The following is a 16,419-nucleotide window of genomic DNA, read 5'->3' as shown; positions in this document are numbered from 1 at the left end:
AAAGCGCAGAGGAATATAAGGAGCGCATCATCCCGTCCAAGAGCCGTGCACGGCGCATAATTAAGCGAAATGAGGATTGCCGCGAACGAGCTGCGCATCAAAGGGTGAGTGACGATAGCTCTGCTCATTCATTGGCACAGAGAGCATCGGTAAAGCTTCCTAAGCTGATTATTCACAAATATGATGGAGATGCCAGTTTGTGGCAGGAGTTTTGGAGTCAATATGAAGCTGTTATTCACCACAATGATGCACTATGCAAAAGTTTACCTTTTTGAAAACCTATCTCACTGGCCAAGCAGCAAAAGCAGTTGCAAGACTAATGTTGACAGATGGAAATTATGACAACGCAATTGAGTTATGGCAAAACCGATATGGAAGAAAGGATGTGCGCACATGTGAAAACTGCTGAACCACACCCCTGTTAAAAAATCCTCTGATGTGCATGCTTTGAGGCAGCTGTATGATGAATGTGAAATTCAGATCAGAAGTTTAGAGTCATTGGGTGTAGTGTCAGAAAGCTACGGAAGTTTGTTATGCCCAATAGTGCTAAAGATGATTCCAGATGTTATAGCTCTTGAATACAGCCGTCAGAGAAATGGAGATGAAGAGTGGAAAGTGTCAGAAATGGTCACATTCCTACAGAATGAGGTTCAGAGCAGGGAAAGAACGCTGGAAATGACAAAGTCGTACAACCCACAGAAAACTGAAAATAAACTGTACAAGCCACCGTTCAGTGATGTGAGGTTTAAAAGGCCTAGCATACAATCTACTGCTGCGCTGTACACAGCCAGCCAGAAACAAAACACCTGTATATTCTGTGAGTGTGCCGATCACAAATCGGAAAACTGCCCAAATAATGACACGCTTCAAAGAAAGGACAAGTTAAAGACAATGGGGAGATGTTTTGTGTGTTTGGGACAGAAACACATTGCAAGATTCTGTAAGACCAAGAATGTGTCCTGTGAGAAATGTGGACGGAGACATCACGTTGCTGTGTGCTGTGGTGAAAGGGTGGATGTACAGGCCCCATCCCAACCAGAAGAAGCAGTGGTCTCCTCCGTGCTCCCTCATTCAGTAAGAGTGAAACCAGGTGAACAGAACACTGTGTTGCTACAGACTGCAAAGGTGTGGATTGAAGGCCCATCAGGCAGAAGGGTAGCTCGTTGCTTATTAGGTGGAGGCAGCCAAAGAAGCGTCATACATGAAACATTGGTGAAGAGCCTAAATTTACCAGTAATAAGGCAAGAGACATTGACACTACACACATTTGGGTCCTCCTTTCCCACAAGATCACAGCACAGCATAGTGAAGGTTATGCTTCAAAATATCTGGGATCCTAAACAGAGTATTGTAATAGAAGCTGTGGAGACCCCACAAGTGTGCTCGGCAATAATGAAGGTTCCTGGTGAACAGATCCAGCATGAGCTTAAGAAAAGAGGACTACAACTGGCTGACTTCCCAGGATCCAATGAGGAACCAGAGCTTGCTGTCCTCATAGGAGCTGACTACTATTGGCAGACCGTGACAGGAAGGGTGGAGAGACTTACAAAAACATTCGTGGCACTGGAGAGCACCTTTGGATGGTCTGTTCAGGGGCCAGTCTCTGCATCAAGTGTTACAGAGGCAACCTGCATGTTCATTCCGTGTAATGAAGAGAAACTCCTCTCCAAGCAACTGTATATTACATAGCTGGAATGTCCAGGGACAGGGATGAAAATTATGGAAGTTTAGCTATTTGTATTGTATCATTGGAAGGACAAGAGATTAGGATCATAACAAAAGGAAAGAATTAGTGGTTAGGATTGCACTTACCTTGAAACAAATCTTTGCCAGTCTGCTGTACTCTCACCACAGTCTGACGTTATTGCTCCTCCCCCTAAAGTTCAGGACGAGTCAGATCCTTCATCCAATCACATGATCTAATTTACCAACCTAGTTGAGGATACCAATACTTGGAATGGAAGATGAGTTGTTTGGAATCTTTACGGAAATTAAATTAAATTAAATTAATATATTAACAGCTTTTAGGAATTTGGTTAGTGCAACAATTAACTCTTTTGAAATCACACCTAGTTAAAATGATCTTTGAATCTCAAAATTCTTGCTTGTAGATACTCCAATAAAATAGCTTCAAACAGACGTGTTGATGAACTCATTGGCAGCAGTACACAATTACATCTAAGAAAGAAAATAAGAATTTTAGGAATGTAACACAGTTTAATATAATTTGTAGATTACAACCTATAGTCTGACTAATTTCTTATCTGACTTTTGGACATATAAAATTATTTTGCAATGTAGGAAAGCATGACAGGAAAAGAATGAATGCTGTGATGTCAGATATAAATCAAAGGGATAGACATCTCTATCTGATCAGTGTGATGTGGAGATTAGGACAAGCTATGTGGAATGAACCACATTAACAGTGATCGAAAAAAAAAGAAATGTGAAATCAATAAATTGATCCCACACGTTTCCCGTTATCATTATCCAGTGGATCTAAGTGTCTTTTTGACTTGCTCACTTGCTTTTGAGTGAATGTTGTCTCTGTGGATACTTGGGTTTCCTCCAACAGTACAGAAAAGTTTCGTGTTAGACTTATTGGTGATTCCGAACCAGCCATGGATAGAAAATGGTTTAAATGAAAAAAATAATAAAGTGCTGTCCAAATGTATGGTTAAAATCTGATGTGGTCATGGCTTGCAGTACCACTGCAGGTGAGATGGACGCACCTCTATGATCTGCATCTACGAGCTAGCCTCACCACCTTAAAAGCTGTACCGGGTCCTGTATCAAGGGATGTTGCAAAGATGTGGAATAAACCATGCTGAAAAGCTTGAAAATGTCACTAGGCCTGCAGTGGTTTGTTACAGTGGTGCCAAAACCCAGGATAGTGGGCACTGCAGACCCACAAGCGGGCTAGCAAGGGGCCGAGCACTGCCACTCCCCCAAAGTTTGCTGTTATACTCAAAACAATCTTTAGCCAATCAGAGAACTGAATTCTGCTGTGTTTTATTGGGTACTGGACCTTGGAAAGTAGAAATACCCATTAGAAATTTTATGTGTAACTAATACAACTTAACTTAATTAACAGGATTTGCGCAGCTACCATTAGAAATATTTTTATTTGAAATTATACCTCGTAAAAGAAATCAATAAACTTTGACTCTGTAGTATTGATTAAAGTGCTGTATGAATGTTCACATAAACAATGGCTTTTTATCCGAGTTGCTATTATTAGTTGTTGTAGTATTTTATATTAATGATCAGAATCAGATACATTGTTAATCCCAAAAAATTGCAAATTGCTCTGCTTATTCACACAACCTATTGTCAGAATTTAAAATTAATAATCAGGAAAGTTAACCAATTGACCCCTGTGAGCATTAAGATTAGTACTAATATACAAACTGCTTCCAATTTTACAGTAGGTCTAATGGCCGTCACTGGTCATCAGGTCTCTAAATTCCCATTGTTCTTCTTCAGGATGTTATCCATATTGCAGAGCCATGAGCTTCTCCAAGATCTTATCCATATTGCATTTAAAAAAACACAGTCTGAGTACTCACAGCCCTGCCCATCGTCTATCTTGTCGGCCAGCCTTGTGGGATTTTGAACAGCTGTAGCCGCTTCTTGTTCTTCTATAGATAGAAGAACAAGAATAATAATATATTATTCATCACTGTCGTTACTTAGCATGTGTAATAAATACATTATTTATAAAAGTCATGATGTCATTACTGTGAGGTAGTGAGGAAGGAGGACTCAAAATGTTATAATGTAAGGTATAAATTGTATTTAAGTATATATTTTGTACACTGGAAAGGTATACATTGTACAAAATAGAAACTAGGAAATGCAGAGTAACACAAACAGGCAGGCAGCAAAACAGTTTGTCACCACAAGGAAACAGTGGCACACCAAAGCTACTTATTCCAAAGTAAGAAGGAAGTAAAGATAGCTGAGAGAACCTACCACAGATGTAGACAACAAAATTGTCTACATCTGTGGTAGGTTGAAAGTGAGTGATTTATATCTGACATCACGGCATTCATTCATTACTAGAGCTTGGCTATGAGGCGGCTCACAAGATTCTGGAGGTCCTGAGTCCTGCGCTCAGTAGTCTTCAGCACTTCTGTGTGATTTGCTTTTTCATTGCTCTCATAATCTGTCACAACCTTGTTGGTGATGAGGGACAGGCCCAAGACACGTAAGCGACGGTCAGGAGCCACGTCCTCCTGGACACGTGTGCCACAGTGACGAGCCACCACCACCTCCGGGACTGTGCTCATACCTAGACAGAGGGTAGAGGTTGACATTTAATTGAGTACATAAAAACATTCCTTTACATCTCAGTTAGTACTGAACCTTGAAAGAGACACGTTAAAAAGAAAAGGTGGTTTGACTTCAGCACTGTGGTATAGGTCAGTCTCCAAACACACAGGATCCTTCATTTCACAAAATGCAACTTTACAGCAATTTCTATTAGATAATCCCCGCTTAATTAATCTCCATGGCTTGGCTTTCTCTTATAAATGTGTAGTTACCAACCCAAATACGGCTAACACCTCACAGAACACGACGAACATGCCATAACAAATAGGCTTAAACTTAAGTGTAAAAGTAGTACTAAGATAGTTTTAAAAAATTGTGATAGTGGCCCTCCTGTGAGCAGCAAAACAAGCCAATATGACTATTATTAAAGTCATAAATAAACATAGGTATATCCAATGTTTTAGCAAACAGTTGCTTATTAAGAATTCATTTGGAGTCATTTTCTTATCGTTGTATGATGTATTTAAGATCCTAATTAACTTGTCTGCCATTTGTTGCTGCGTCTGTAGCATAAAGTGGCTTTTTAGCTGCCTGTTTTACTGTGAGGCAAAATAGTAAAGTTATGGGACAGACAAACCAATAAAGCATTGGTGAACTACAGTTAACTGCAGAGTCAAGTGATAGTCATCCTTCAGTTTTAAATATAGTCATTTGAAGTCCTGTTGAATTTTTTTTAAAAGGATTATGGCAGTGAAAGTTCATGAACTTAGATATTCATTTTTATTAGCTATCTTATAATAACTATTCTGTCATAAATGGCATATTTTCCTATAATTTAGAAACTACTCTGGCTGTGAACTGACATATGTAAAAGTAAACTATAGTAAAACTCAAAAAGATAATGAACCCAGGTAACAACTTTCAAAATGTATCATCTTTTTCTGCCAATTTTACTACACAGAAAATATTTACCATTAAACATGCTACATTTACTGTAACTGATCTGATGTAGTTAAAACTGGTTTATATCAAGTTCTTGCTTTGTAGGACATGAAAGTCTAAATCACATTATGATACATAATAACACAAACAAAACATCAATTGCTATACAGTGAAAAAAGAGTAAGAGGGTGTATGCTGTGATGTATATGATGTGAACCGGTGGTTACAAGGATGAAACAATGATCTCTGATGATAGCTGATTTTTCAAGTTGGTACTGAAAAAGGTGCACGTAAAACTGATTTAGTGATGAGGTGTCTTGTGTTATGCCCCTTAAGTGGAGCAGTAAGTGTTGGAAAGGAGTTATTGGTTTGAATTTGAAAGTAAAATTTAATGGCATTATTATCTGTGTAAATTAAAGAAAGTCAGGGTACTTGATCCATGTGCACAGGTGGAAATGAATCATATGAGCTCTATGATGTGTTCTTGGTTCAGTAATATCTCTTGTAGTGAGGGAACAAACTGAGAGGAAGTAGCACAGTAAACTGGGAGGCAGTGTTATGGCTCCCAGTTTGATCTCCACCAAATTATTTAGAATTAGAATTTATTCATGGATGGATCTAAAGAGCACAAGTGAATAAAACTGTAATGAAGGCAAACAATAAGCAAGTCCAATCACGTAACATAAACCTCATAACAACAAATCACAAATAACACTACTCAGATAGTTTTTCTGATTTGTCCCACTCATAGCCTGAATCCAAACCATTTACTGTTGACTTGTAGACTCTGCATGTATAAATTGTTATTTTAACCACGGAGCTGAATTATTTAAATAAGAAAACAGAGCTTGTATTTAAACCAACTTCACCTTCAAAAACACAAAAGTATTGTGCAGTATAATTGTGTGTAACTGTATACTACCACATAATGTGCAAAAAAAAGTGTGGGAGAAAAAAACAGGGGAATTAGAAGAAGCGTTTTCAAGAGTGAAGAATTGCAAAGTCATTCATACTGTATGACTTTGTAAAAAGTGGAGGTTATGTAATAATAACAGGAGAGCCAGGTGCCAAGTTGGTCTGTCAATGATCTGAACAAATAAGTAACAAATACAGACTCATACATAATACATAATAGATCACTAGGAGGACCAAATGAAAAATACTATCCTTTATACAAAACAACATTTTGCATGCATAGATTTTGAAGTCATTTTTAGGTCTTTAATTTAGTTAAGCCATCATATCTTGTGTACTTTTAAGTCTGGGGTTCAATATCGGACAAGTGAACCAGACAGGAAAACTCTGTCAAACATAAGCTTGTTTTTGCACTGTCCAATGAATCAGGTGAAAACTGATGCTTTTTTCCCATATGGAAAAGAAATAGTGAAAACTTGTAAAAGACTTGCATAAGATGTGGCCTACTTCATATAGTGAATCATATAAGGCTTATATGATTTACTTATGAAAGTGGACACTTTCTCATTACTTTTATATATTATTTTAGTAAGTATCCAAAACATACAAGTCTCATTTATATAATTTTTCAAGGGATCTTATATCTGTTTTCACTCCTGACAGATACAAACTTTATAAGATTTATATATATCTTTTCCATATGGGTTAGCTTCCACTAGTTCCAACTGTTGGGGTAATATTACTGCAGAAATTTAACTGCTGTCAGTACATCTTCAAAGTAATTCGTCTCTCCGTATATTTTTTTAATGTATGTATGGTGGCTCTTGTAGATGTACTGTTATGAAGTTTTAACCCTTTATGGTACCTTTTTAAAGGGCACTATCTGAACTGAGGATGAAGGAGCTGTACTAACCCACAGCATCAGCCCCCAGCATCTGAAAGAGTTTGCACTCAGCAATGGTTTCATATGTTGGGCCAGCCAACATGCAGTATACCCCTTCCTGCAGGAAGCTGTCATAGCCCAGTTCCTTTGCTGTTTTTCTGGTCAGGGCTCTCAGGTCACGGTCATATGCATCTGACATGCATGCGAACCGCACTCCGAACCTGCAGGGATAATTAATGCATGAATGAGACACAGGAGTAATGTATAAGATACAGATTTTCCTTTCACTGCCCTGCCTGAGTGTTTCTGTACCTCTCATCATTGTGCCCACACAGAGGGTTCTGTCCTGCAAATCCGGGCATGTTGATGTGATCTTTAATGAGCATGATGTCTCCCACACTGTAGGTGTCATTGAGTCCTCCTGCTGCATTTGTCACAATCAGAGTGCTCACACCCAGCAGATAGAAGACTCGCACTGGGTAAGTCACCTGGAAAGATAAAAATTGTATGCTTCAGAGAGAGCAGCTGTCACTCTTTTATGGTCTCAGTGTTTGTCAGAAAATTACAGAAGGGAGTTACAGGTAACCTGGGAATAATAGCAAAGCAAACAATTCATCATATGAAGCAAACATTATAAAAGTGCCAGCTTCTTTATGCACTGATGTCAGTAAGATTTTTATTACTGTAGGTTTTTGCGCATGTGTGGTACAGTCGTGGTTAGGGATGGGTATCGAAAACCGGTTCTTGTTGAGAACCGGTTCCCACTGTTTCAATTCCTTGGAATCGTTTGCCATTTTTGCAAACGATTCCCTTATCGATTCCAGTCGCCCCGAATGACGTCACCACGTTGCAGAGCGTCATTTACCTGGCAGGAAACACGGCGCCTAAGCGGCTCAAACGCTCAAAAGTTTGATTATACTTTATGAGAACCGATGACAACAGGGCAACTTGCAAAGTAGATATTTCATTTAAGGGAGGAAACACTACGATTATGCACAAGCATTTGCTCACAAAACACGCGATGACACGCGTTTTTAATTCCGCTCCGGACTCGCGAATCTCAACCCAGCAGCAGCAGTAACGTTTGCACGTCCTCTCCCGTTAATGCGGCAGGTAAATAATCAACTAACAGTGCATATTATGTTAGCGCAATCTGCCTTATTACAAGACCTGCCATTACTGTACATGTAGGTGACCATGATGAGAGAGACAGACAGAGTCTGGCTGGCGCTCGCTGGCAGTTCTCGCTGCAGTCTACCGGTAGCGTCTCCTTTCAGGCCAGGATAGACGAATGTCACCGAGCAGTGTCTAAGTTTGTGGTCAAAGGCTTGAACCCATTTGCCACAGCAGATGCCCCCGATTTTCGGTAAGTGAATGTGTTTAATTGTAGGCAGGGACATTACTGGATATTCTTGTGTAATTGCCACAGAACAATTTATGTTATACTTTGTTATTGCTACAGAAGAATATTTATTTTATTATTTTACATTTACAATTTTTTTTCCTGGGGACCCTGTGACACCCCATTGAAGAGCCGTAGGCTGGATCTCTTAAGATCTCACTGTTGGGTTTGTAAGGCCATGTTACTCCTAAATTTCTATCTTGTTCAAAGAGAAGATATAAAACAAAGTTCTAAGCTAATCGACCTTAGTGTTCTCCTTTTTTAAAAAAAAAAAAAAAGAATCGATAAGAGAATCGATAAAGAATCGAATCGTTAAACAGAATCGAAAATGGAATCGGAATCGTTAAAATCTTATCAATACCCATCCCTAGTCGTGGTTCTGTGCTAACCTTTATATGGCAACTGATGGCCCATAAATGACTGTTGCTACTTTTCACTGCAGTCACATTTAGAAATTGTTTTTTTCTATTTCACATTCCCCTAGAGATTGAATTGCCTATGAAAGTGCTCTGCTAGTTAGTGCAGAAATGTTATCGAGTAGCTTGCTACCTTGATAAGGTCAGTGCTGTCACTTTGGAATATTGGTATGCTTGATATAGGATTTGCATATTATAAGCCCACAACAAACTTTGTTCCATGGACAAAATTTAAGCAGAGCCGTGTGTAATAACAGGACTGCAGAACCTCTAAAAGCAAACGAATGATATAAGGTTTGGTGGAATACTTCTTCTAAAAAAACATATTCATTGTATAAGACAAAGTAATCAATTACAGGCACTTATTATTGCTGGTGTAATGTTTACTATACTAAATGTTTCAGATGAGTGTATTGCCATGGTAACAATAGCTGATCTGCCTAACCACAAGACAGTTGTGATAAGCGTGTCTTTAATTTGGCAGATATTCTGTCATAAAGCAAGCACTGGAACAATTAAAATGTGTGGACAACCAACAGAGTGTCACTGCCATTCACTGAGCCATGCAGTTACTGTACATGGTTAATAAAAACATCCCATCTAATGTTATCTTGGCTTTATTTTTTTCAGGTTGCCAAGTAGGGCTTAAGGACCATAACACAGGACAAAGTCCAGTACATTCTGCCAGAAAAGCAAATTTGTAGTAGAAAATTTTACTTAAGATGGCATAGGTGGGGGGTGGCATATGCAGACGACTCATCTAGAGACATTTAAAATGTTGTTTGTCTATACTTCTAACTGGATATAAGAGGACTATAAAGCATCTGACCTTCTGTTACTATAAAAAAATGTGTCTTTTTGATTCAGGGGGGTCATATGGAGAATTTTATGTGGATATGGCATGTGAAAGCGGGTAATAAAAGTCAAACCAGCATACAGTCTCCACAGGCCAAAGGGCAATCCAATGTGACACACTGGTTGTCATCTCAGCACTTCAGCTGATCATTCTACAAACTTGGTAAATTGTTACCTCAAGTTGTACCTATCCTTGATCCTTGATGTCATAAACCCAAATTTCCCTTCTGGGACAATTAAAGGATTATTCTATTATTATTCTATTCTATTCTATTCTATTCTATTCTATTCTATGTAAGCGTTTAAAAATCACTAGGCTATTTGGGAGAAAGTCTTAACCCTCTCAAGGCAGGCGTTGCCGATTTGCAACAGTTAAAAACTAACAACCTGATTAACCCACATACATATTTTATGAGGTTTTTTTTTACTCAGAAGTACCACTGCAGGCTGTGCATTAGCAACAAAAAGTTTAATTTGAGCCTGAGAGGGTTAATTGTCTTAGAGAACAGCGTTCTCTCATAGAATATAAGCTTTATGGAAGAAAGTCTGATTTTGACTCATCAATTTAAAGAGCAACAATCTATTTTGAAGGCAGTTTGAACTGCATGTTTTTCTCAGTGTGACTGACTATGTCAGAATTTAAACTGCTGGCTGAATTCTACAGTACAGTGCATCGTTTGCATCAGCAAGGTCTCAAGACACAGAAGCGAGTTGGGTTGTGTAATGGAAATGTTGTATTTGTTCCAGAGTTGCTTGTTTTTTCACAGCACAATAATGCTGATTCATGAGTTATGAAACTATTCTATGAAACATGATTGATACAGTCTTGAAGCCCCTGAATGTTCTGCTGAGGGAACGACTACACCATATGAATGTGAAATGAGTACACCACTTCGACTGTGTGCCGGGCCAGAGTCTCAGTCCCATATGCATATAATAACCTTTTTAATGAAAACTCTGAATGATGACTGCTTTTTATTTGTCTTGTTCTTTCGTTACTGGATTTCTTCTGTAATTTGGGATAGAAATTGTGACAGAAAGCTGCTCATGAGGCAAAGCAATAACAAATAAATGTCTATCTTTGCACATTTTCACATGGAAGCCATTCAAAATGCAGTTAGATCAAATATAATCCCAGCAGAGCAGAGTATGGAAGTGGACAAATAATGGGTTATGTTAGGTTTTGTATTGTTGATTGTCATTTATGCTTAGAAATATTTAACCATATATTCTTAGAGGTGTATAATCAATTGTGTAGTGATAGGACTGTGATCTTTAGCAGGACACAAAGGCTTGGTGTGTATTCCACACCTACATCCTGGGAGCATGGGAAGAGGTCGTACCTTGTCTTATTGTTTTATGGTAGGATTAACGTAGCTACGTCTGTTCTAGTCTAAGTGCTTTTTGTTTAGATGAACTGCTGGACTTCCTCACCGTGTTATCTAGGGTGAACCATCTAGGGTGAGGGGGGGGTCTACCCTCTTCCTGACCAAGGATGTTATATGACCCTTTGATCAGCAGTACCACACATACACACACACACACACACACACACACACAAACACACACACACACACAGTATTCTTTGTTCACATGTATACCTATGTAAGATGCTATATGTTAATGACCCTATGCATATTCATGTAACCACAATAAAAGGAGTGCTGTGGGGAGCCTGGCTGAGAGTCTGATGGAGGTCAAGTGGTAGGACGACACTTGGCTCTAGGCAGGTCTCCCTCATGCATGAGTAAACCAGAGAACTTTGGTGCCTACTTCATGTTTTGCTTGCTGTGTAATTATATTGTCTTTAACGTTCCAGCGAATAGGTTCAAGCTACAAACCTATCAGGTTACATCCCAAAGAGTAAACACCAGGTATCTGCTACTCACAGTAGCTCAAAGAAAACACCAAGCTTTCTTAACATAAGCAGAATACGCTACTAAAGCTCCCCACACGAGACTGGTCCACACACTGACTAACCAGCTCTTCACTAGGTGGCTGATTGCTGAATAAAGCCAGCTGTCCACTGGCTCCTCGGGCGAGCTGGGTGGAAGCTAAACTACTGGATGAGAAAAACACACCCACACAACACACAGACTTGCTAGGGCTGTAACAAATATAAAACTCATATCAGAGACATGACTGTTTTTAGCCATACTAGCCTCACTGCTATTTAGATGATTAAGAACAGTCATGTCTCTGTATTTACTGCAGACTGAAATAGTTGAACTTTTGCTTTGTGTGGAACCAACATTTTCTTAGAACTGCAGCTATTTATAATTGTAATCCCACAACACCAGTTTAAATATTGGTAATTTATTACTTATTTTTATTGTGAAATGGTAAATGGCCTGTATTTATATAGCGCTTTACTAGTCCCTAAGGACCCCAAAGCGCTTTACATATCCAGTCATCCACCCATTCACACACACATTCACACAATGGTGATGGCAAGCTACATTGTAGCCACAGCCACCCTGGGGCGCACTGACAGAGGCGAGGCTGCCGGACACTGGCGCCACCGGGCCCTCTGAAACCACCAGTAGGCAACGGGTGAAGTGTCTTGCCCAAGGACACAACGACCGAGACTGTCCAAGCCGGGGCTCGAACCGGCAACCTTCCGATTACAAGGCGAACTCCCAACTCTTGAGCCACGATCGCCCCCAGAGTGAAATAAAGAGTGAAATAACTATACATTCTATATAAGATGGCTGTAGCCAATGTGACATCAGAAAAGAAAAAGGTGGTCTAATCTGGGTAATAAAAGGTACCACAAGCAGTAGATTATCTCTACATACTGCTGCTTACCGTTTGTATGTTGTAACCCTCGTAGAAATGGAATCTCCCCTGCATACAGACACACTCGCAGCCATTCAGCTTGCCAAACACCAGCTGCCCTGCATGACCCTGCACTGCACAGCACACGCGTAGCATTAGCCATTGCTGGCATGAATATGCACACTGTCCAGACAGTAATAATGAGTTTTAGGAAACCGCTTACCAGTGCTGGTGGGAAAACATGGAATATCCTCATATTTGAACACTATCTTCTCCTCCAGCAGATCAGCTAGACCGCCCAGGCCTGAACCACAGATGATGGCCACTTTGGGACGCTGCTTTGTACGGTTAAGCAGCCAGTCCGCTGTCTCCTTATAGTCTTCATAACTGTATATGAAAGTGTTAAGGAACATAAACAATATCAAGTCAACATGTGCAGTTTTAACTGAGAATACAAAAGTAAGACATTGTTGAAAACAGAAGAACCAGCAGAACAGCTTCAACTGAAAGTTCTTTTAACTTCTATAGGCAATCATTAAAAGTCAGAACTCTAAAAAATAGAAAGATTAATGAGTTTTGTTCAGTTAAGGCTTTCCTGTGTGGATCAACTAGCCTGACCTGTCTATCCAGCTAAAGTGTGTCCCTTTGTGATGACAAAGTTTCCACAACTCATGTAAAGCTAATGCTCATTGTCTCACTGGTTGCACTGGTAGAGTTACCCACTATTCAGCAACAGCGATGTTAAAAATAAGTGAAAAGATCATCTGGAGGAGAAATGTGGGAGTAAAAACCCACAGAAATGAACACTGTAAAAATATGATTCAATGATGCAGGGTGCAACACACTGAAGGGCTTTTACTTTGCTATTTTGAGTGCACCAGGCAAATTATAATTCAGGGGTGCTGATTTGATTGGGAATGCCCCAAGGTACTACATTATATAAAGCCTGAACCAGTCTGTAATTCTGGTTATAAATGTGGTAGTAAAGCTATAACCTTGTTAATGTTCCCTCAATGCCTCAAGTCAAGCCTTGTTGTTAAAATACAGGGACACTTCAGGCTGTGGCCTTTACCAGATCAAGCTGAAGCAGGGGAAAGCCCAAAGACTCTAGAAATCCTATCTAAGATATATGCTATATTTGATTAGAATTAGATGTTCTGGCTTATCTTTTCCATATTCCACCTTTTTCTTTGCTAAAAATCTAGCATGGAATTATTTTAGCAACAGTAGAAGTTTTGGCAACTGTGATGGAGAGTTCAGTCAAAGTCATAAAATTTCCATGAAGTAAGAAAGTGGGCCAGCTGCCAAATATATCAAGGGTCTATGCATCAAAAATTTTATCCAGAAGAAAGAAACTGAAAGTAACTGAATCATTATCCAGTCTGTCAGTTGCAATCGTGGCTCTATAACTAATTCTTCAGGTGGTAATTTTCAGCTTTGTACAAGAACACCAGTCAGGAAGATTAACACATGACTGTACAAAGGTCTGCTGGATTAGAAGGTGGAGAATAAATGACAGCATGTCAGGTTATTTAACCATTGCATGTTTTTTTTTATCAGTGATTTATAAACCCAAGCAATGGAAACATGGAGACATCAGCAGGGGTGTATAATATGTAGCATAGCAATAAAACCATCTCTTATTCAGCAAGAACATGATGACAGCTCTCATTTCTGTAATTCTGCTGTAACTTTTTATTTAAGGGGAAGTAAACTTTCCCCATAAACAAGATGAATTTACTTTTGAGTGGCCAACTAGACTTACCAAATAACAATTATAAGAACTTGATGTTTAGCCATCTTTGTATGATGGTGTTAATCTGTTAGATTATCCTGTTTTTTAAATTACATAATAACCTTACAGTGTCTACTATGAGTTAGCATTTTAAAGTCATGTCAAAATGACAGCTTGTAAAAAAAACTGTGAAAAACTCAGTACAATCCATGTTTCATTAACTAAACCAAATTTAGTTGCAATAAGTTAAAGTAGCTGTTTTCTGTGTCATCCTCTACACTAGCTTCTAATTTTACAGAGCAGAATCTTAAAAGCAGAACCTCTATAAAGCCTTCTGCTTTTGTAGAGCTAATAACACCTGGATGTTACTTACTTTTTTTTAGTCCTGTGGCAGTAGTTTTTCACAGCTACACCTAGACTTACACCTACACCTAGCAACATATAGAGTAATATATGAGTAAGCCAGTACATTTTATTTCGATTTTTCTCCTACCTGCCTTTCAATTGAGCTCAATGTTTATCTAGGTTACGTTTGTCTTTGAGCTCACTTTGTGATTATGTTCAATTATATAACAGCAAGCAGGAAGTGAGTTTGTAAGGGCTCTCCTTCCCTTGAACTGGTGGGCTGGTATCGTGTGGAGCTGTCCGTGGTGCTGCGGGAAATTTGTATTCAGGCTCTGAAGCCTGACTGCCACATATTTCTGGCATTCCGAACACAAAGTCCCGAAAACACAAAAGGCAGCTTGACTAGTCGCGGTAGTTGCTAAGCCCCAGGCTTTGAATTAGACACACAAGACAGGCCTGTAAAGTAGGCGAACGTGCAACCAGTCTGACTAGATCATTACGATAGATAGCAATGACATTTGCATTTTTATATATTAACAATGCAGGTTATTCTTCCCTCACGCTGTAGGTAAAGGCTTCCACCTGTCATATTACGACAAGCTCACTTCATAAGAGGAAAACCCTCATTGGCTGGTCTAATCTTCAGAAATAAGCGTCCTGTCACTTTTGCCTTCATTATACGTTTCTCAAAACGCACAAGATGCTTTATGTAAATCTTAGGATTTATTCTTTAGACCCCCTTCAACACCGTCCACATTCCAATTAGCGTAGTGGCCTTGACAATCATTAGGCTCTTTTCACTAACATCCAGCCTTGTCATTCCTACCTGCACTGACTGCTGGAGGGGTTTGCCGCTTCCATATCCGACGATGGCGACGATAAGGTCCCGTTTAGTGTTTATTTTCACAGGTGCTTCCCGTGGATGGCGCCAGTTAAAGCCGCCGATAGAGACTCTTCTGCTTGGGTGGACGGAGTGCGGAGGGGGTGTTGCGCGTTGACGTCAAGACATTTCGAAGGGGATGGGCGGGGCTTACACAGAGTGCCGGTGTTGTGCCAAAAAGTGATTGTCTGCCAGAAACTGATTGCCGTCCGCGGGAGCGCGCGCAGCTGCTTAAAGCTGCAGCGCCCGGATTACTTGTGTTGCCAGCTACTTCCGAGCAACTGATATAACGTGGGGGGAAAAAACCAAACACATTTATGCCTTCGTTATTAGGCAAAGGTATGCATTTATGGAGCTTTAACGTTTCCTGTAACCGAATTATGGCGCTTATCAGAAGGTTGCTTTCAGTGTGTAGCGCAGTCACGAATGACTACACGGAATAATTAATGCCTACAGGTTTAGTATGTCTACTCTCGTTGTTCATATTTTTTATAAGACTGTCGAATAGTAGTTAAAACAATAAAGACCTATTGTGCCAGTATCACCATGACTCTTTCTTGTTTGTTCAGAATAACGACTGAGAACATGGCATTTTAGCGCTACCAAAAAGCGATTGTGGCCTATAACTTGTCACTGAAACAATATTTCGGCTTCAAACTTGTTGGATATATTCCAGAAGGGTTACATGTGATATATTATATCCCAAAAACTCTCCAAGAACTGCTGAATAACTTGTACAGGAACAATAAAACTGACAATATGCCATTTTCAAGCTGCCAAAAAGTGATTGTGGCCTATAAATTGTCACTGAAACAATATTTCTGCTTCAAACTTGTTGGGTATCATCCAAAAGGATGATATGTGGCACATCATATCCCAAACAGTCTCTAAGAAATGCTGGATAACTTTTAAAGGATCATTAATACCTATAATGTGCCATTTTCAACCTGCCAAAAAGTGCATAAAATGTCAAATTTCATTCACTCTCCAAGA

At 39.5% G+C, this 16,419-nt stretch overlaps 1 protein-coding gene across 2 annotated transcripts; it reads right to left on the bottom strand.

Annotated features, from left to right (window-relative positions):
- Window positions 1–3,450: 3,450 nt before the first annotated feature.
- Window positions 3,451–15,508, bottom strand: LOC146648947 (purine nucleoside phosphorylase-like). 2 transcript variants are annotated; one of them, XM_085386512.1, is made up of 7 exons: window positions 15,373–15,508; window positions 12,690–12,853; window positions 12,497–12,600; window positions 7,328–7,503; window positions 7,046–7,236; window positions 4,089–4,294; window positions 3,451–3,641 (listed from the first exon to the last, which is right to left on the bottom strand). In XM_085386512.1, exons 1-7 carry the CDS (start codon window positions 15,405–15,407, stop codon window positions 3,585–3,587), a joined length of 933 nt encoding a protein of 310 aa, XP_085242638.1. In that variant the 5' UTR covers window positions 15,408–15,508; the 3' UTR covers window positions 3,451–3,584. The 2 variants fall into 2 exon arrangements, with proteins under 2 accessions (XP_085242638.1, XP_085242639.1); XM_085386513.1 differs by lacking the exon at window positions 3,451–3,641 and having other exon boundaries at window positions 3,793–4,294.
- Window positions 15,509–16,419: the final 911 nt, after the last annotated feature.

Source organism: Rhamphochromis longiceps, linkage group LG17 (assembly GCF_057381845.1).
Source record: "Rhamphochromis longiceps isolate RC_006_pf linkage group LG17, R_longiceps_female_GT1.1, whole genome shotgun sequence".
Lineage (NCBI taxonomy): Eukaryota > Metazoa > Chordata > Actinopteri > Cichliformes > Cichlidae > Rhamphochromis > Rhamphochromis longiceps.
This window is presented reverse-complemented; position numbering and strand designations above follow the sequence as displayed.